Source organism: Coregonus clupeaformis, chromosome 21 (assembly GCF_020615455.1).
Source record: "Coregonus clupeaformis isolate EN_2021a chromosome 21, ASM2061545v1, whole genome shotgun sequence".
NCBI lineage: Eukaryota > Metazoa > Chordata > Actinopteri > Salmoniformes > Salmonidae > Coregonus > Coregonus clupeaformis.
In genome coordinates this window covers 4363752-4384647 of record NC_059212.1, presented here as the reverse complement: position 1 = coordinate 4384647, position 20896 = coordinate 4363752, and the positions used below count along the sequence as shown (strand labels likewise).

The following is a 20896-nucleotide window of genomic DNA, read 5'->3' as shown; positions in this document are numbered from 1 at the left end:
CATCCATTTTTTTAAAATTCAGGCTGTAACACAACAAAATGTGGAAAAAGTCAAGGGTTGTGTGAATGCTTTCTGATGGTACTGTATGGTAGCAGCACAGTGATATTTCCTTGGACATGTTCAGGCCTGTTTTCTTCTATGTCATTTTGTGTTGTTTGACCTTGTGCCTATTTAAGCTTGTCAATTGAGTGAAGTTCTTCCCACAGTCAGAGCAGTGGTATGGCTTCTCACCAGTATGCACCCTCTTGTGTATTGTTAGTCTATGTGCATTTACGAAACTCTTTTCGCAATCAGTACAGGCATGAGGATTCTCTCTCACGGTGTGAGTTTTCTGGTGTTCTCGACAGGTTCCCGCGAGCGTGAAACGCTTCTCACAGACGGGGCATCGATAAGGTTTATCTCCACTATGACAGCGCATGTGGCCTTTTAGCTCACAGCTAGACGAGAAACCTTTTCCACAAACAATGCAGTTGAAACGCCACTTCCCTGTATGCGTTGATGATTGATGGTGTTTAAGGGAATCTACCCGGATGAAACATTGATCACAGTCAGGACATTGGTGAGGTTTCTCTCCTGTATGTGTTCGCCGATGCATCTTCAAGCCATATCCATTGGAATACTGTTTTCCACACTCAGAGCAGACAAAAGGCTTTTCCCCAGTGTGCGTTCGCTGGTGGACTGTGAGTTGGTGTCGGTAACCGAAACACTTTCCACAGTCAGAGCAAAGGTAAGGTTTTTCTCCCCTGTGCGTTATACTCAGATGTTTTTGTAAGAGGTTGGAAAGATAATAACTTTTATCACATTCAGGACATTGGTATGGTTTCTCTCCAGTGTGTCTTGACATATGAACTTTCAACTGATCTGATCTTGAGAACTTCTCATCACATTGCTCACATTGGAAAGATTTCTGTACCAGATGTAAGAGCTTGTGTTTGTTTAAGCATCCTGCTGAGGAGAAATTTCGCCCACAGTCAGAGCAGTGATGAGGCTTCTCACCTCTGTGAATCCTTTCATGTGCTTTTAAGTCCTCTTCGATAGGAAAGGTTAGACCACAGTCAGAGCAGAGGTGAGGCTTCTCTCCAGTGTGCTCTTGCATGTGTCTCTTAAATTGTAACGCATAAAGGAAATATGAATTACAATCAGCACAATGGTAAGTTTGCTCTCCAGTGTGCGAGTACATATGTAGCTTAAGTTGTAATTGCCTTGAGAAACTCTTCTCACAATGAGAGCACTGGTAAGGTTTCTTGCCAGCGTGTACGTCCAAGTGTTGTCGAAGAGTTGATTTTATGTAGAAACTCTTCTCACAGATGGGGCACTGGTGAGGCTTTTCCCCAGTGTGTGTTCGCTGGTGCCTAGTAAGGCTGCGTAGTTGAGCGAAGCTCTTTCCACAGTCAGAACAAATACAAGGCTTTTCTATATGCATGTTTGTCTGGTGATCTTTTAATCTTCTGGAAGTCACGTAACTTTTCTCACACTGCGAGCACTGGTAAAGTCTCTCACCAGCGTGTAAAAGCAAGTGTTCTTTAAGATGCGATTGTTTTGAGAAACCCTTCTCACAGTTAGGGCACTGATGGGGGCGAGGGTTCTCTCCAGAATGTACTTGCAGGTGTTGATTAAGATTGGAACATTTTTCGACAGCATGTATTTCCTGACATTGTTCTTCTACATTTCTGGAACTTGGTGACCCATCAGAATCAGGCTGAGAATCAGTATGAGTCATCATATGTTCTTTCAACTCATCTGAAGTACTGTACCTCTTCTCACATTGCAGACAGTGGAAAGGTTTCTCTCCCTTGTGTAACTGCATGTGTTCCTTTAAAGTCTCCTCAGCGGAGAACCTTTGATCACAGTCAGGGCAGTGGTGAAACACCTCTACCTCATGAATTAACAGGTGGTATTTAAGATGTGGCTTGGTTTTAAAACTCTTCTTACATTGAACACATTGGTAAGGCCGCTCCCCAGTATGCGTCATCATATGAACTTTTAACTGTTCTGAATTGGTGTACCCCTTGTCACAGTGGGGGCAGCAGAAAGGCTTAATCACTAAATGTATCCGCTTGTGTCTAGTTAAATACCGCGCTGTAGAAAAACTTCGCCCACAGTCAGAGCAGGGGTGAGGCTTCTCTGTGTGAATAGTTTCATGTTTTTTTAAGTCCTCTTCTATAAAGAAACGAAGACCACATTTGGAGCAGAGGTGAGGCTTCTCTCCAGTGTGCTCTTGCTTGTGTCTCTTAAATTGTAATGCATTAACGAAATATGAATTACAATCTGAACAACAGTAAGGAGTCTCTCCGGTGTGTGTGTACAGATGTTGAGTATTGTCTGGTGCTCTTGTATTCTTCTCACAGTAAGGGTATTGATACGATTTCTCTCCGGAATGTACTAACAGATGTTGATTAGGATCTAAACTTTTTACTACAGCATGTGATACTTCCTGACATTGTAACTGCTGGTGTTTCTTTAAAGCCTGCACCGTGGAAAACGTTATCCCACAGTCAGAGCAGTGGTGAGGCTTCTCTCTAGAGTGCACTCGCAGGTGTGCAGCAAGAGTTGAATGTTCTTTGTACATCTCACCCTGTGAGCAGTGGAAAGGCCGGTCAGCACAGTGAGTTCGCAAGTGCATTTTGAGGCATTTACTGCTAGAGAATGTATTTTTACAGTCAGGGCATTGGTAAGGTCTTACACCAGAATGTATCACCATATGATCTTTCAACTGATCTGATCTAGTGTACTTCTCGCCACACTCTAGGCAGTGGAAGGGTTTCTCTCCCGAATGGAACAACAGCATGTGTTTCCTGAGACATCCCGCTGAAGAGAAACTCCTCCCGCAGTCAGAGCAGTTATGAAACTTCTCTTTAGGATGGACTCTCTTGGGTCTCTTTGACAAGGTCACAGTAGAGAGGCTTTCTTTGCTACCTGAACAGTGGGAAGACGTCTCTCCAGAGAGTGTGTGCAGGTGCCGTTTAAGATGTGATTGTTTTTTGGAGCTCTTCTCGCGTTGAGAACTGCGAGGACTTGAGGACTCAGAGCTCTCTCCTGTATGAACGACAACAGAAAAACGTGTCAGCTGCTGCAACAAGTTACACCATATCAACGTTGAACACGTTTGGCATTACAGCAGTAGACAGTCATTAAACACAATAAAACAGCAAAAGGACAACTTCTATTAGGTCACACACTGTTCTATTATATCTAGGAATCAATAACTTTGGGATAGGATATGTTGTAGAACATGTGTTTCCCAACTCCTCTGCAGTGACCAGTAGACACTGCGCCTTCCAGCGATTGGACTAGACACCCAAGGAGTCAGGGTCAAATATATAATCTTCTAAAAACATATATATATTTTTTTTTTAAACATGCCCTGAACACGATGCGACTTCATCACCACCTGTAGTGGGTTTTCAATGCACTCTGTTCTGTTCATAATCTGTTCTGTTCATACCATCATTAGCGAAGACAGAAATCATCTCCTCCTCCTCTTCCACTTTGATGTTGACTCTCTGGCCCAGCATAAATCTGCAGTCGTCCAGCAGCACTGTAACCCTCTTTAGAGAGCCCGCCAAGACACCGTCTCTGGAGCCCTGCTGTCCACCCTGGGCTCCACCATCACAGCCAGGACTGAGTGACTCTGTAGATTTGGTCTCAGACTTGAAAGAAAGAGGCGAGTTGGGTTCGGCTTCACTGTTCTAAAAAAAAAAAAAAAAAAAAAAAACAAAAACCACCACACACAGAAGGGGAGCTTGGTAACCTCAAATGTAAAAACAACTGTTTCAACGGGTTAGCAGCAAGGTAGCAGTCGGTTGTCACCATTTCCCTCACCCTGTATGTTTGTTAGTGTGTGAAATTGTTTGACTGTTTGAAAAGGTTAACTTATTGCAATTACCCGGTAAAACAGAGACATAATAACTGCTTCTATATTTCAGTTCACTGTATCCCTTTCACAGTCATTTTTCAACATGATGTTCTAGGACCTTTGCTGCTGAGGCCGAGTTAATCTTCCTGATTCAGATCTATCAGTTCATGAATGTTGAACTCCTTATAAACTGGGAATACTCACCCCTCTCACTCTCTCCCTCTGCTGTGGTATAATGAGCCACTGTGGAACTGGGTCTGCCTCCAGCTTCCTGCTGGGAAACCAAACCCCTCCCTCCTCATGCTGTTCTCCATCGCAGCATGCTTGTGAGCTGCCCACCTCCGCTGTCGCTGACTGGCTGGGACTCGTGGGCGCACCACTGGCATCTTCCTGTATTCCTTTAATGTCTTCTTTCAGTTGGAGTAACCGAGACGTTCCCTGGCCCTTTGATTCTGTTAAATCAGCATTCTCACAATATTCCTTCATTATTTTACGATGCAGTGAGCGTACACTCTTTCCTTGGACTTCAGATCCATCTTTGCCACATATTCCACAACGCTCACATAGATAACGTAAATTATCCTCAGTTAAAGTCCATAAACTCTGTTCTATGTCATCCAACAGCGTTTCTCTCTCTGGACTCATTTTGTCCTACTCAGGTGGCAAACAAGGTAATAGATTAATGGGTTTGGTGTGTGATGACTAGCCAGCTGGTTACTCTTCCAATTTCTCACAATCCCCAATTAGCAACGAGCACTCAGCAGGCAGGCGGCCCACCAAAGCGGTTCTGGCGCTTTTAGATGCAAAGCATGACTTCTCGATCTTTCCTTCCGAGCAGACCAAATACGATCCTGTGCTCACGTGAAGATCAGTCCAAGTGCCGCGCGCAGACCAAATACGCTCCTGTGCTCACGTGAAGATCAGTCCAAGTGCCGCTTCCAGCATTGAAGGAGAGGAGCAGGCCCGAGTATGTCCAACTGTCCTTAAATAAGAACAAACACACACACACAGGAAACTCAATGTAAGCCAACTCTATGAGCTTATGAAAAGGTAGTCGGTTCACTCAAACATGAAGGAACTATTATACTGATTAGCAGCATGTTAGCACGAGGTAATGGTCTCTATTAGCAGCATGTTAGCACGAGGTAATGGTCTCTATTAGCAGCATGTTAGCACGAGGTAATGGTCTCTATTAGCAGCATGTTAGCACGAGGTAATGGTCTCTATTAGCAGCATGTTAGCACGAGGTAATGGTCTCTATTAGCAGCATGTTAGCACGAGGTAATGGTCTCTATTAGCAGCATGTTAGCACGAGGTAATGGTCTCTATTAGCAGCATGTTAGCACGAGGTAATGGTCTCTATTAGCAGCATGTTAGCACGAGGTAATGGTCTCTATTAGCAGCATGTTAGCACGAGGTAATGGTCTCTATTAGCAGCATGTTAGCACGAGGTAATGGTCTCTATTAGCAGCATGTTAGCACGAGGTAATGGTCTCTATTAGCAGCATGTTAGCACGAGGTAATGGTCTCTTTACAACTTGTTTTATTCTGCTATCCCTACCCCCATTCTATCCCTACCCCCATTCTATCCCTACCCCCCATTCTATCCCTACCCCCATTCTATCCCTACCCCCATTCTATCCCTACCCCCATTCTATCCCTACCCCCCATTCTATCCCTACCCCCCATTCTATCCCTACCCCCCATTCTATCCCTACCCCCATTCTATCCCTACCCCCCATTCTATCCCTACCCCCATTCTATCCCTACGACCATTCACTTTTGTGTTAAAGGTGCATTCTAATGTGCATACCAAATGTGGGCCACCAACCAGACTTTACAATGGCGAAATGAAATGCATCTAATTTTCACCATACCCAGACCTCTCAGCGGGCAGGTGATTCTGGCGGTGCGACAGCAGACTTGCTCATCCTGGCGGGGCGCTTCTTTTAGATTCCTGCCTGCTGATTAGACGGTCTAGGTTGATAGATGGGGTCTCTGTCTAGCAGTATAACATTAGCCCACTTACTAGAGACATGTGTAGAGACCAGTGTCCGTCTGCCTGTTCGGCAATGCTTTTGCCACTTGTTTGAGTCGCCCAGCGGTGGCCTGGAAAGAATGACATCCAATTGTTAGACGCTACCATCCCCACTCCAAATCAAAACCAAACACGATGTCAATGTTTGCTTGCACACGCTCCGTTCAACTCCTTGTCTTGCGGCAGTATGGTGCATGTGCTGTGTTCAGTACGAAACAAAGTACTGCAACGTTCAATTAAAACGGAGGTGTTCTCAACGGTAGGTTCAAAACGAGGAGGGGTTGGGTTGTGGGACGTGGTCAGCATGGCCGCTGTCCTTTAAATACGTCACTGCCTGCTTCAAGCAACACCCACCAAACGTACCTCAGTCTGTTCAATAACGTTTTGGGGAAATGTGTCGTTCAGTACAAACCGTTATGAAAAGTAGCAAATGTTCAATTGAAGTGAACACACCCCCGGTGCTAGGCTGATCAGCTAGGACAAACGGGTGTGAAACACAGACGGGTGTGTGTGCAAAGTGAGAAGTCAACATAGAATTCATGTTTTGTTTTGGAGGGGGGGGGGGGGTTTGATTAAATTATTCGTTGGACACTGCTCGGCGACGCAAACAACGACCTCTTCATCAAATCCGTATACTGATTATGGATATACAGTCAGCAAATAGCTGGCAAGGTGGGTGTGTTCTAAAACTAGACCCAGAAACCGGGCAACCTAGACCACAGCTAGGGTTTAAACTACTCCACGATACTCTATGGAGTTTAGTGACGAGGCAATGAGTTTTGGCGGAGTGTAGCCTACCTCCGACAACAGACAATTTCACCCTTAGAGACTAAACGAACAGATTCTGCATGTTTTTCTGTTGCTCATTAAGAAAAATTTGATTTCAGTCTTAGGGGTGTGGTCTATAGCAATATAGAGTCGGAAAGCAGCCGTGCGTTTGGACAATTAAAAGACACTGCAGTAAATAAAACTGGTGGAAAACATTGCAGTCTTGTCCAGAACCAGACTCTACACAGACTTCAGATCATTAGAAAGCATTCGCCAAAAAATACACCTGAATGGCTTTATGCAAATATGTAAATCTCACGGGAGTCCTCTTACATTTCTGAACATTACAGTCCTTTTGATTATACAACCATGAAAAGGTAAGCGCTCTCTCACTCTCTCAGTTATGCACAACAAGATCAACAGGTAACTGTTAGCCAGAGCGAGATTAGCTAAAATCTAACATGGGAACACTAGCTAAACCCTCAAACGTTTACTTCTTATAGTTGGCCGTCAGAATTGCACTGATAAACGATGGAGAATAGTAGCCTGCTCGTCCTTCTGCAGCTTGCCTGCCAATGCATGCTTGTCCCAACACAGGTTTTGACAACTGAATGGGAACATGCCTGCCAGCGCATTTGATCGATGCCAAATACATTTGATGGACAACTAATAGATAACAGTATGCCAACTGTGGATAACAGTCATTCAAGATCAGCATAGCTAGCAAGCAAAGTGATTCGCATGTCTTGCTAGCTAACCAAATGACACCGGCATCTCTAGCTGTAGCCAGTGAAAAACGAAAACACCCAATGACATGCCATCCTCCCAGGCTCGGTGTTTTTAGCTTGCTTAATATATAGCTACAGAAATAGATACGCTAGCCTATTAGACACGTTATGACTGACTTGTGGCCATTGCCCTTGCTAGTTTGATTGTTTTGACATTGCAAGCCGTAGTCATTTTTTGTCTGTTTGTGTCCAACAAATTGAGTCACATTGAAACTGAAACAGTGCATCCCGAATGTCTGCAGGCAGCAAACAATGTACCAGGCCAGCTGTGATGTACAACCTCATAGCAATATTTGTTGGACTACAATGAAATGTTTTTTTATTTATTTTTATTTCACCTTTATTTAACCAGGTAAACCAGTTGAGAACAAGTTCTCATTTACAACTGCGACCTGGCCAAGATAAAGCAAAGCAGTGCGATAAAAACAACAACACAGAGTTACATATGGGGTAAAACAAAACAAAGTCAAAAATACAACAGAAATACATATATATACAGTGTGTGCAAATGTAGCAAGTTATGGAGGTAAGGCAATAAATAGGCTATAGTGCAAAATAATTACAATTAGTATTAACACTGGAATGATAGATGTGCAAGAGATGATGTGCAAATAGAGATACTGGGGTACAAATGAGCAAAATAAATAACAATATAGGGATGAGGTAGTTGGGCGGGCTAATTTCAGATGGGCTGTGTACAGGTGCAGTGATCGGTAAGGTGCTCTGACAACTGATGCTTAAAGTTAGTGAGGGAGATAAGTGTCTCCAGCTTCAGAGATTTTTGCAATTTGTTCCAGTCATTGGCAGCAGAGAACTGGAAGGAATTGCGGCCAAAGGAGGTGTTGGCTTTGGGGATGACCAGTGAGATATACCTGCTGGAGCGCAGACTACGGGTGGGTGTTGCTATGGTGACCAAGGCGGGGATTTGCCTAGCAGTGATTTATAGATGGCCTGGAGCCAGTGGGTTTGGCGACGAATATGTAGTGAGGACCAGCCAACAAGAGCGTAGAGGTCACAGTGGTGGGTATTATATGGGGCTTTGGAGACAAAACGGATGGCACTGTGATAGACTACATCCAATTTGCTGAGTAGAGTGTTGGAGGCTATTTTGTAAATGACATCGCCGAAGTCAAGGATCGGTAGGATAGTCAGTTTTACGAGGGCATGTTTGGCAGCATGAGTGAAGGAGGCTTTGTTGCGAAATAGGAAACCGATTCTAGATTTAACTTTGGATTGGAGATTCTTAATGTGAGTCTGGAAGGAGAGTTTACAGTCTAACCAGACACCTAGATATTTGTAGTTGTCCACATACTCTAGGTCAGACCCGTCGAGAGTAGTGATTCTAGTCGGGTGGGCGGGTGCCAGCAGCGTTCGGTTGAAGAGCATGCATTTAGTTTTACTAGTGTTTAAGAGCAGTTGGAGGCTACTGAAGGAGTGTTGTATGGCATTGAAGCTCGTTTGGAGGTTTGTTAACACAGTGTCCAATGAAGGGCCAGATGTATACAAAATGGTGTCGTCTGCGTAGAGGTGGATCTGAGAGTCACCAGCAGCAAGAGCGACGTCATTGATATATTGTATTGGTGAATTATATTAATCATGCATTGAATTGCATCCATCTAGTCTGCCAACAAGGCCAGTTTATACTGGGTCTAACTACATGTCTGTAGACCATGGTTCCCCCATCTGGCAGACTGCGGGCCGAATTTGGCCATTGAGTGATTTTATTTGGCCCCCCAGGGCTATAATTTTTAGTGGACAAAAGACTAGAAACACCAACAAATTAGCTCCAAGTGACTTTAATTTTGGAAATCGGTTCCAAATATTCCCACGCATAATAGAGATATATTTGCTCGATCGTATACAAATGTAAGCAAGGTTCTTGCAAGCCTTCTTGCGGTCAATTTGCAGTTCACAAATAATTTGTAATTATATTCAGGCCACCTGACCATCCGCTCAAGAACAAATTGGCCCGCAGCTGAATCTAGTTGATGATCCCTGCTGTAGACAATTAGAATGCAACAAGTGTCTGTCAAAACTACATTTAACTTATACTCTGGTGGAATGTCAGTAGACCGTCGCTGCAACTGAGTTTCCGTGTCGCGCAGACATGAAAAAAAAGTTTAAAGTCTCTGGACTTTTCGCAACGTCCGTTGTCGTGGTTAACGGACTGCCACAACAACCAGACCAAATCTTCCTGTGACAGGGTGACACAGGAGTTCTAAAATGAATGACCTACTTTTATTTTGTCACACTATTTTCTGTCAGCTTGCCATCGCCTTGTAAATAATGATGTGGGTTTATTTCCCCCTAATAATAAATAGAAAGTAGCTAAAGTTAAGACGTTGTCAGCTATATTATTTTTATTTGATTCTGTTATATTCCATTATATTATTAGACTACTATAAAATATATGTGTGTTGACTGATCAGGTAAGTGTGTCTTATGTTTAATGAACAAAATAACTTGATTTCGTGTTCATGGCACAGCCATGTCGTCTATAGGCTGCTCAGATCAGAGACCGAATTAATAATGGAATTCTTTATGATGGTGTATATTCAATGGATTGATTAAAATAGGAGGTCCACCCACATTGGCCCATGTCTACTCCCACTCCTAAACTTGCCAACATGTGCACTGGAGGTAATAAAAGCTTATATGCTGACTAGACCAGGCGCGCATGTTGATTTTGTCCACCCACACCAGACTGGATCAGGACACGCAGGTTGAAATATCAAAACTAACTATCTCGCCATCACGGTTGACAACTCCGTTGTGTCCTCCTCCCAGAGTGCGAAGAGCCTTGGCGTGACCCTGGACAACACCCTGTCGTTCTCCGCTAACATCAAGGCGGTGACCCGATCCTGTAGGTTCATGCTCTACAACATTCGGAGAGTACGACCCTGCCTTACACAGGAAGCGGCACAGGTCCTAATCCAGGCACTGGAAAAAATAATAATAAAATAAATTGTAAAGTGGTTATCCCACTGGCTATAAGGTGAATGCACCTATTTGTAAATCGCTCTGGATAAGAGCGTCTGCTAAATGACGTAAATGTAATGTAAATGTAACTCTGAACCAACTATATTAATTTGGGGACAGGTTGAAAAGCATTAAACATTTATGGCAATTTAGCTAGCTAGCTTGCTGTTGCTAGCTAATTTGTCCTGGGATATAAACATTGTGTTGTTATTTTACCTGAAATGCACAAGGTCCTCTACTCCGATAATTAATCCACAGATAAAAGGGTAAACAGAGGTCGTTTCTAGTAATCTCTCCTCCTTCAGGCTGCTTCTTCTTCGGACTTTATATGGCGGTTGGCAACCAACTTTAACGTGGATTACCACCACCAACTGGACTGGAATGTGGACCTCAGTTCATCTTTCAATCACCCAAGTGGGTATATGCACCTAAAAAGCAATGAGCAGATGGGAGAGGTGTGACTTGCAGCGCATCAAGCATCACAAATAGAACCAAGTACTATTTTAGCGCCTGGCTACTCAGACGCTCGTTGACGTGAGCGGTGCACTGAGGCAACATATCATAAAGTCTGTCTGTAAAGGGTATATGATAACTCAAGAAATCTGTAATGAATTGACGTTTTTTCCAAGAATGTTTTAGTCACGCAATAATACATCTAGCTAAGGTGTATAGCGCACTATTTCTCAAGTTTAGAAATGTGCAAAGTGTTGTCCAGGGCTCTACAGCGTGACCATTTTAATTGCATATGTGCCGAAATATTTTGCTGTGCGTCCTGGAATTTTTATTAAAAAAATAAGGAGTATAGCTTTATTACCTGAAATATTTTTTGTTGTGCTCCTAAATGTCTTCATGTGCACTTACATTTTTCAACTTAGGCGCACATGTGCGCCTTGTTAAAAAAATAATAATAATTGGGTCAGAAGAGCCCTGTTGTCTTATGTAAAAGTCTGATCACTGCACTTCTGGGCAGTCTGGTTCCCGGTCTTTGTTCTGCGGTAGGATTGGATATCACGCAATCCCGTATTAGTGGGCATTGTTGAAATCAAAACCAAACCCTCAAGTAAGTCCTGACGAACTCTTGTACTCAAATTTCAGTTTTGGAAGATACTGACTTTATGACCAAAATTAAACCTACTTGCACTTTCTAGTCAATTTTGGCACTGGAATGAATGTTTGATTAATATCGATGTCACATATGCCGTTTTCAACAAGAGAAGTAGGTTCTCGAGTTCAGTTCTGCTTTAATGACAGTGATCCATTTTCTTCAAGTGGGTGAGGCCGTTTAGGGAGTGGCATCTCTTCAACAAAGCAACACCCTGTATTGCTAGAAGGGAGCGTTGGTATTGCCTCAAATATAGACTAGTATATAAAAATCTATCACAAAAATGTAAGTTATTAATGGGCATAATGAATAAATCACGTACATAAATCTACTTAAAACTGTAAATTATTAGGTGTATCACTTGTATGTAATCTTCAAATGATTTTAAATGCATTGTGTCCACAGGTGTGGTTGTATGTGTTTTGAAATGGGCAAATAAATCGAACCAAATAAAGATCCCAACAAATAAGGTATTTTTTAGAAACAACAAACACAGCTTTCAGCCTCTGGCTGGCAGTGGTTAACTGGAAGGTGGCAGGCCGAATTTGATATTAGAGAAATGCCTTACGGTTGTGTTTCAAATTACCCTAGCTTTGGGACACAACATCGCGAGTCTGTATTGGTTGGACTCCCCGAGTTGTGCATCGTTCTGGTGGCAGGCGATGGAAAATAACTACCACAATATAGCCGGCTTCACCAAAATAACATTTCCTTTCAACAAAGGCTTATGTATAATCTCTAGAAACTCTACTTACCTGGTGGTCCTCTGAGCTCAGCTGGTAGAGCACGGCGCTTGTAACGCCAAGGTAGTGGGTTCGATCCCCGGGTCCACCCATACACAAAAAACGTATGCACGTATGACTGTAAGTCGCTTTGGATAAAAGCGTCTGCTAAGTGGCATATTATTATTATTATGGTTTACCTAGGGCTGATAGCGGTCCTCTGAGTGGTGGATACCCGCCAGATGCAAATCACTTCTTAAAGGAAAACTCCACTCGCCCGCTGGCGGTAAGAATTTATAGCCTTGGGAGTAGGGGAAAACGACAACAAAGAGCAAGCGGGAGGCCTTTTTTGTTGATGTTGGGATCGAGTCGGTAACTCGATGTCAGTCGATACTATGTACCTATGTTTGTCCTGCGGTAAAGCGTTATTTTCTTTGGGTGCTGCAATCCGTCGTAAAAAAAAAAAAACTATGTGACGACTGATCCAGTCTAGATGTAGTCGGAGGTTACACTATACCACACTCCGCCAAAACTCATCGCCACGCCACTGAACTCCATAGAGTATCGTGGAGTCGAGATTTTTATTTATTTAAATTTCTCAGTTACCTTTACCATGATAGCAAAAATGTAACAATAGGCCTATGTCATAATTTGAAGCTACATCATTTTGTTAAGAAAACAAATGTATTTACTTTTATACAAAAATAAAACAATGTAGCAAGTCCCCCATTTTGTTCACAAGACATGCTAGCGTGCATCATATTCATACCAAATAAACACATATCTAGAAAAGTTTTGCACTAAACTGTAGATAGCTAGCTGAATAACTCACCACATTAACGTTTTGAGCATGTATGAAGCTTAATCATTCGGACTCGAAGAAATGCACTCTTTGTCCTGCTCAAGTTTGAACTGAGCGCAAGAAACTACTCATTTCCGGTGGCTTCTTCTTCTTCAGTGGGGTTTTTCGGCGGTTGGCATCCAACGTTATGGTGCATTACCGCCACCTACTGTACTGGAGTGTGAGCCAGAGACAGGGAGAAACAAAATGCTACCTGCCATCCCCGTTGCTCTTAAAAAAGATAACAAAATATTGGAGACTATATCTAATGACGTTCTACTCAATATACTCTTTAAACGAATTTCCTGTATCCCCTCCTCCCTCATACTACATCTCATCCTCTCTCTTTCCCTCTGATACTGCCCACACTGTAGCAATACATGCTCCACAGTCTCTATTTCCTGACAATAATCACACTTTCCTGATGGATGCTTTCCTATCACATTTAATGTCTTATTCAACTGACTGTGTCCCACCCTTAATCTTGTAAAAATAGCCTCCTCTCTTCTGTCCCTTCCTGCCGTCCTCCCCTCCCCGACTTTCCTCTGTACTTGAAATAAATGCCTTCCCTTATTATCTCTATTCCACTGCTCCTGCCATCTCTGCACCATCACTGTATATATCAGTCTTTTTGCCTCTGCCTTGCCTCTGTCTTACTCATTGACATTTCAACATCAACGATCCAAGGACAGGACGTACGTGCTTGTTTAGCCTGTTCATCTACTGCCTCGTTCCCCTCCACCCCCACATTGGCTGGGACCCAAGTAAATCTTATCTGAATACCCATCTGTTTAATCCTGCCATGGGTTTGTAGCACTTCATAAAGCAGGTCTTGTCTGCTATGTGAGCTAAAGGACTGGAGACTCATTAACACTGCACATGAATCAGAGCAAATAACTACTCTGTCTTGTTTGACTTCCTCCACCCACTGCAAGGCCAACAGTATGGCCATCAGCTCCGCCGTATATACAGCCAGATGATCTGTAATACGTTTCCTGACTTCCACCCCACATTCCTGCACTACAAATGCTGACCCAGTACGTCCTGTCCTTGGATCTTTTGAACCATCTGTGTAAATGGCCACAAAATCCTGATACACAGTATCCAGACGTCTCTTAAACAAATCAGATGGAACAACACTCTCCCTGTCTTTCTGTAGTCTCTCCAACACTTCTAGATCAACTACTGGTGGCGGGAGTAGCCATGGTGGATTTACAGGAATAACTGGCTTCTTCTTCTTCTTCTTTAGAAAGAAATGACAGAGTACTTCTTCTTCTTCTGTGGGAAAATGACAGAGTACTTCTTCTTCTGTGGATTTTATATGTCGGTTGGCAACCAACTTTAAGATGCATTACCCCAGAGTACTTCTTGTTCTTCTTCTATGGTATATTGGCGATCACCCAATTTAATGTGCATCCTGCCAACTACTATTCGGGATGGAAACAGGATTCTCCAAAAAACGGAACTACCAAAAAACTACCAAATAAATAAAATAAATAAAACAGATCTGATCCCTACACAGGCTCAAGGGGAACCTGGGAGGGCGGGTCTTCCAGCACCAGTACCCCTTGCAAGTCTTACGATGTAAAATCCTTGCGTCCCAAAAGCGTTTCAGCTGCAGCCACAATAATGTCTAGTTTCTTCGACTTCTTTGAGACATGTGCTGTACAGTTATAAACTGTGGCAATGAACGCAACAAAATCCACCTTTTTAACACACAGGGTATCTTTTGTCTGGCAGCAAACATTTACTACAGGCTGTGGTGCGTCCACTACCATCTCTTCACTAGCATCACTTGTTTTCTCAATTATTTTAAATCACCTCCGCATAGGAGATTTGATTGACCGCTCTAACTTCTGCCACCTCAATTTCCTTCACCCTTACAGGGCACTCCAGGAACTCAGGATCATGATCCCCACCACAATTGCAACACCGTCGTCCTTCTACACACCTTTCTTCAGTCTGCAAACACCTGAAATTCTTACACTGCAGTGGTTTGGGGACAAAGGCTCTTACGGCGTATCTTATATAACCAAGCTTCACATGCGTATTATACAACAGGACCAACAGACTTTCTTGTTTTTCTCCAGTCACCCAGCGGGTCAGACGCCTGGCACCAACCACACTAGGAATTCTCTTCAGGTATTCAACCTGAACATCCGTCGTCACCCCTGAGATGACTCCTTTGACGTGTGCTCTACTCCAAATTTCAGAACATAAAACTTCTGTTGTCCGGATTCTTTTGAGGCCCACTGCAATCTTCCTCTGCTCTTCAGAAATACTATTAATCAAAATAAGACTCCTGGTGACTCTGACAGACTCCACTTTTCCCAGCACATCCTTCACCATTTTTCGACACCTCAAACGGGTTTCCCACATATGCGTCCTTCCTCAACCACCGCATCCCAACAAGAAGCGATTCATCATCATTTACACACGTATCCTCCACTCCAATTTTAGACAATTTCCTTTGTGTTCCAGTTTTCTATACGACTGTTGTCAATTCAGAACATTTGTCTTCACCAAATTTACTCGATGCGCTGCTTAATTCGAACTCAGCATCCACTTCCGCCATCTTCTTCTTCTTCTTCTTCTTCTTCTTCTTCTTCTTCTTTTGTGGTTTTATGGCGAAGTACAGTGGTCTAAGGCACTGCATCGCAGTGCTAACTGTGCCACTAGAGATCCTGGTTCGAATCCAGGCTCTGTCGCAGCCGGCCGCGACCTGGAGACTCATGGGCGGCGCACAATTGGCCCAGCGTTGTCCAGGGTAGGGGAGGGAATGGCCGGCAGGGATGTAGTTCAGTTGATAGAGCATTGCGTTTGCAACGCCAGGGTTGTGGGTTCGATTCCCACGGGGGGCCAGTATAAAAAAATATGTATTCACTAACTGTAAGTCGCTCTGGATAAGAGCGTCTGCTAAATGACTAAAATGTAAATGGGAAAAATGGGAAAAAAAAGTATTTAGTCAGCCACCAATTGTGCAAGTTCTCCCACTTAAAAAGATGAGAGAGGCCTGTAATTTTCATCATTGGAGAAAAAAAATCCAGAAAATCACATTGTATGATTTTTAATGAATTTATTTGCAAATTATGGTGGAAAATAAGTATTTGGTCACCTACAAACAAGCAAGATTTCTGGCTCTCACAGACCTGTAACTTCTTCTTTAAGAGGCTCCTCTGTCCTCCACTCGTTACCTGTATTAATGGCACCTGTTTGAACTTGTTATCAGTATAAAAGACACCTGTCCACAACCTCAAACAGTCACACTCCAAACTCCACTATGGCCAAGACCAAAGAGCTGTCAAAGGACACCAGAAACAAAATTGTAGACCTGCACTAGGCTAGGAAGACTGAATCTGCAATAGGTAAGCAGCTTGGTTTGAAGAAATCAACTGTGGGAGCAATTATTAGGAAATGGAAGACGTACAAGACCACTGATAATCTCCCTCGATCTGGGGCTCCACGCAAGATCTCACCCCGTGGGGTCAAAATGATCACAAGAACGGTGAGCAAAAATCCCAGAACCACACGGGGGGACCTAGTGAATGACCTGCAGAGAGCTGGGACCAAAGTAACAAAGCCTACCTTCAGTAACACACTACGCCGCCAGGGACTCAAATCCTGCAGTGCCAGACGTGTCCCCCTGCTTAAGCCAGTACATGTCCAGGCCCGTCTGAAGTTTGCTAGAGTGCATTTAGATGATCCAGAAGAGGATTGGGAGAATGTCATATGGTCAGATGAAACCAAAATATAACTTTTTGGTAAAAACTCAACTCGTCGTGTTTGGAGGACAAAGAATGCTGAGTTGCATCCAAAGAACACCATACCTACTGTGAAGCATGGGGGGTGGAAACATCATGCTTTGGGGCTGTTTTTTCTGCAAAGGGACCAGGACGACTGATCCGTGTAAAGGAAAGAATGAATGGGGCCATGTATCGTGAGATTTTGAGTGAAAACCTCCTTCCATTAGCAAGGGCATTGAAGATGAAACGTGGCTGGGTCTTTCAGCATGACAATAATCCCAAACACACCGCCCGGGCAACGAAGGAGTGGCTTCGTAAGAAGCATTTCAAGGTCCTGGAGTGGCCTAGCCAGTGTCCAGATCTCAACCCCATAGAAAATCTTTGGAGGGAGTTGAAAGTCTGTGTTGCCCAGCGACAGCCCCAAAACATCACTGCTCTAGAGGAGATCTGCAAGGAGGAATGGGCCAAAATACCAGCAACAGTGTGTGAAAACCTTGTGAAGACTTACAGAAAATGTTTGACCTGTGTCATTGCCAACAAAGGGTATATAACAAAGTATTGAGAAACTTTTGTTATTGACCAAATACTTATTTTCCACCATAATTTGCAAATAAATTCATTAAAAATCCTACAATGTGATTTTCTGGATTTTTTCTTCTCATTTTGTCTGTCATAGTTGACGTGTACCTATGATGAAAATTACAGGCCTCTCTCATCTTTATAAGTGGGAGAACTTGCACAATTGGTGGCTGACTAAATACTTTTTTCCCCCACTGTACATCCGAAAGTTGTATTTCTGCCACCAACGGGACGATTTGAAACCACAAAATATATAAAATAAAAATCCATATTTACATTACATTTACGTCATTTAGGAGACGCTCTTGTCCAGAGCGACTTACAAATTGGTGCATTCACCTTTCTTTTTTTTATTTTTTTTTTGGGGGGGGATTACTTTATCCTATCCCAGAAGGATTACTTTATCCTATCCCAGGTATTCCTTAAAGAGGTGGGGTTTCAAGTGTCTCCGGAAGGTGGTGAGTGACTCCGCTGTCCTGGCGTCGTGAGGGAGCTTGTTCCACCATTGGGGTGCCAGAGCAGCGAACAGTTTTGACTGGGCTGAGCGGGAACTGTGCTTCCGCAGAGGTAGGGGGTCCAGCAGGCCAGAGGTGGATGAACGCAATGCCCTCGTTTGGGTGTAGGGACTGATCAGAGCCTGAAGGTACGGAGGTGCCGTTCCCCTCACAGCTCCGTAGGCAAGCACCAAGGTCCTGTAGCAGATGCGAGCTTCAACTGGAAGCCAGTGGAGTGTGCGGAGGAGCGGGGTGACGTGAGAGAACTTGGGAAGGTTGAACACCAGACGGGCTGCGGCATTCTGGATGAGTTGTAGGGGTTTAATGGCACAGAAAGGGAGCCCAGCCAACAGCGAGTTGCAGTAATCCAGACGGGAGATGACAAGTGCCTGAATTAGGACCTGTGCCGCTTCCTGTGTAAGGCAGGGTCGTACTCTCTGAATGTTGTAGAGCATGAACCTACAGGATCGGGTCACCGCCTTGATGTTAGCGGAGAACGACAGGGTGTTGTCCAGGGTCACACCAAGGCTCTTTGCACTCTGGGAGGAGGACACAACGGAGTTGTCAACCGTGATGGCGAAATCATGGAACGGGCAGTCCTTCCCCGGGAGGAAGAGCAGCTCCGTCTTGCCGAAGTTCAGCTTGAGGTGGTGATCCGTCATCCACACTGATATGTCTGCCAGACATGCAGAGATGCGATTCGCCACCTGGTTATCAGAAGGGGGAAAGGAGAAGATTAGTTGTGTGTCGTCTGCGTAGCAATGATAGGAGAGGCCATGTGAGGATATGACAGAGCCAAGTGACTTGGTGTATAGCGAGAATAGGAGAGGGCCTAGAACTGAGCCCTGGGGGACACCAGTGGTGAGAGCACGTGGTGTGGAGACAGATTCTCGCCACGCCACTTTGTAGGAGTGACCGGTCAGGTAGGACGCAATCCAAGAGTGAGCCGCGCCGGAGATGCCCAACTCGGAGAGGGTGGAGAGGAGGATCTGATGGTTCACAGTATCAAAGGCAGCAGACAGGTCTAGAAGGACAAGAGCAGAGGAGAGAGAGTTAGCTTTAGCAGTGCGGAGAGCCTCTGTGACACAGAGAAGAGTAGTCTCAGTTGAATGACCAGTCTTGAAACCTGACTGTTTTGGATCAAGAAGGTCATTCTGAGAGAGATAGCAAGAGAGTTGGCTAAAGACGGCACGCTCAAGAGTTTTGGAGAGAAAAGAAAGAAGGGATACTCGTCTGTAGTTGTTGACATCAGAGGGATCGAGTGTTGGTTTTTTGAGAAGGGGTGCAACTCTCGCTCTCTTGAAGACGGAAGGGACATAGCCAGTGGTCAAGGATGAGTTGATGAGCGAGGTGAGGTAAGGGAGAAGGTCTCCGGAAATGGTCTGGAGAAGAGAGGAGGAGATAGGGTCAAGCGGGCAGGTTGTTGGGCGGCCGGCCGTCACAAGTCGCAAGATTTCATCTGGAGAGAGAGGGGAGAAAGAAGTCAAAGCATAGGGTAGGGCAGTGTGAGCAGGACCAGCAGTGTCATTTGACTTAACAAACGAGGATCGGATGTCGTCAACCTTCTTTTCAAAATGGTTGACGAAGTCATCCACAGAGAGGGAGGAGGGGGGGGGAGGGGGAGGAGGATTCAGCAGGGAGGAGAAGGTGGCAAAGAGCTTCCTAGGGTTAGAGGCAGATGCTTGGAATTTAGAGTGGTGAAAGTGGCTTTAGCAGCAGAAACAGATGAAGAAAATGTAGAGAGGAGGGAGTGAAAAGATGCCAGGTCCGCAGGGAGTCTAGTTTTCCTCCATTTCCGCTCAGCTGCCCAGAGCCCTGTTCTGTGAGCTCGCAATGAGTCGTCAAGCCACAGAGCAGGAGGGGAGGACCGAGCCGACCGGGAGGATAGGGGACATAGAGAGTCAAAGGATGCAGAAAGGGAGGAGAGGAGGGTTGAGGAGGCAGAATCAGGAGATTGGAGGGAGAAGGATTGAGCAGAGGGAAGAGATGATAGGATGGAAGAGGAGAGAGTAGCGGGAGAGAGAGAGCGAAGGTTGCGATTGCGCATTACCATCTGAGTAGGGGCAGAGTGAGTAGTGTTGGAGGAGAGCGAGAGAGAAAAGAATACAAAGTAGTGGTTGGAGACATGGAGGGGAGTTGCAGTGAGATTAGTAGAAGAACAGCATCTAGTAAAGATGAGGTCAAGCGTATTGCCTGCCTTGTGAGTAGGGGGGGACGGTGAGAGGGTGAGGTCAAAAGAGGAGAGGAGTGGAAAGAAGGAGGCAGAGAGAAATGAGTCAAAGGTAGACGTAGGGAGGTTGAAGTCACCCAGAACTGTGAGGGGTGAGCCATCCTCAGGAAAGGAACTTATCAAGGCGTCAAGCTCCTTGACTTAATAGTGATACTAACTTACTCCACCCTAATAAAAATAGCACATTGCCAAAACAAACAAAACTCCCATTTCTTCCTTCTTTTAAATCTCCATATCTCCCTTCTCAGTCTCTAGTGCCTGAGATGGTGGTACGGCTTTTGACAATATTCCATGTAACTCTTTTGCAGAGAAATCTTTCAGCCCCAGGAACCGTTCCGCCGCAACCACAAGGACTTCTATCTTCCTAGATCTTTTCTCCACCTTGGCAGTGCCATTAATCACCACGGCGATAATGGCCATCTTCCTCTCCACCGAAAAGATCTGACAGAGTACTTCTTCTTTCCTTAAAGTTTTATAGCAGACTACACCTATTGGTATATTGCCGCCACCTACTGTATGGGGTATTGAAACAAATCAAAACAATTATATATTTCATTGCGGGAAGGGGGGAGGACCCGAGATAATACACAATACACAAATAAATCAAACAACCATCCCACTCCTTCAGTCACATTCAAATCACATCCTTACACAGGCTCAGGTGCCTATGAGGAAGGAGTATTTATCGACAGGATTCCTTGTAATGCCTCTGCAGAAAAGTCCCTGAGTCCCAAAAAACGCTCAGCCACACTCACA

General features: G+C 44.4%; 1 protein-coding gene across 1 annotated transcript; it reads right to left on the bottom strand.

The window, feature by feature from the left end:
- Window positions 1-13177, bottom strand: LOC121539052 (zinc finger protein 11-like). The gene is made up of 4 exons (XM_041847268.2): window positions 13086-13177; window positions 4061-4838; window positions 3446-3689; window positions 1-3036 (listed from the first exon to the last, which is right to left on the bottom strand). Exons 2-4 carry the CDS (start codon window positions 4499-4501, stop codon window positions 137-139), a joined length of 3585 nt encoding a protein of 1194 aa, XP_041703202.2. The 5' UTR covers window positions 4502-4838; window positions 13086-13177; the 3' UTR covers window positions 1-136.
- Window positions 13178-20896: the final 7719 nt, after the last annotated feature.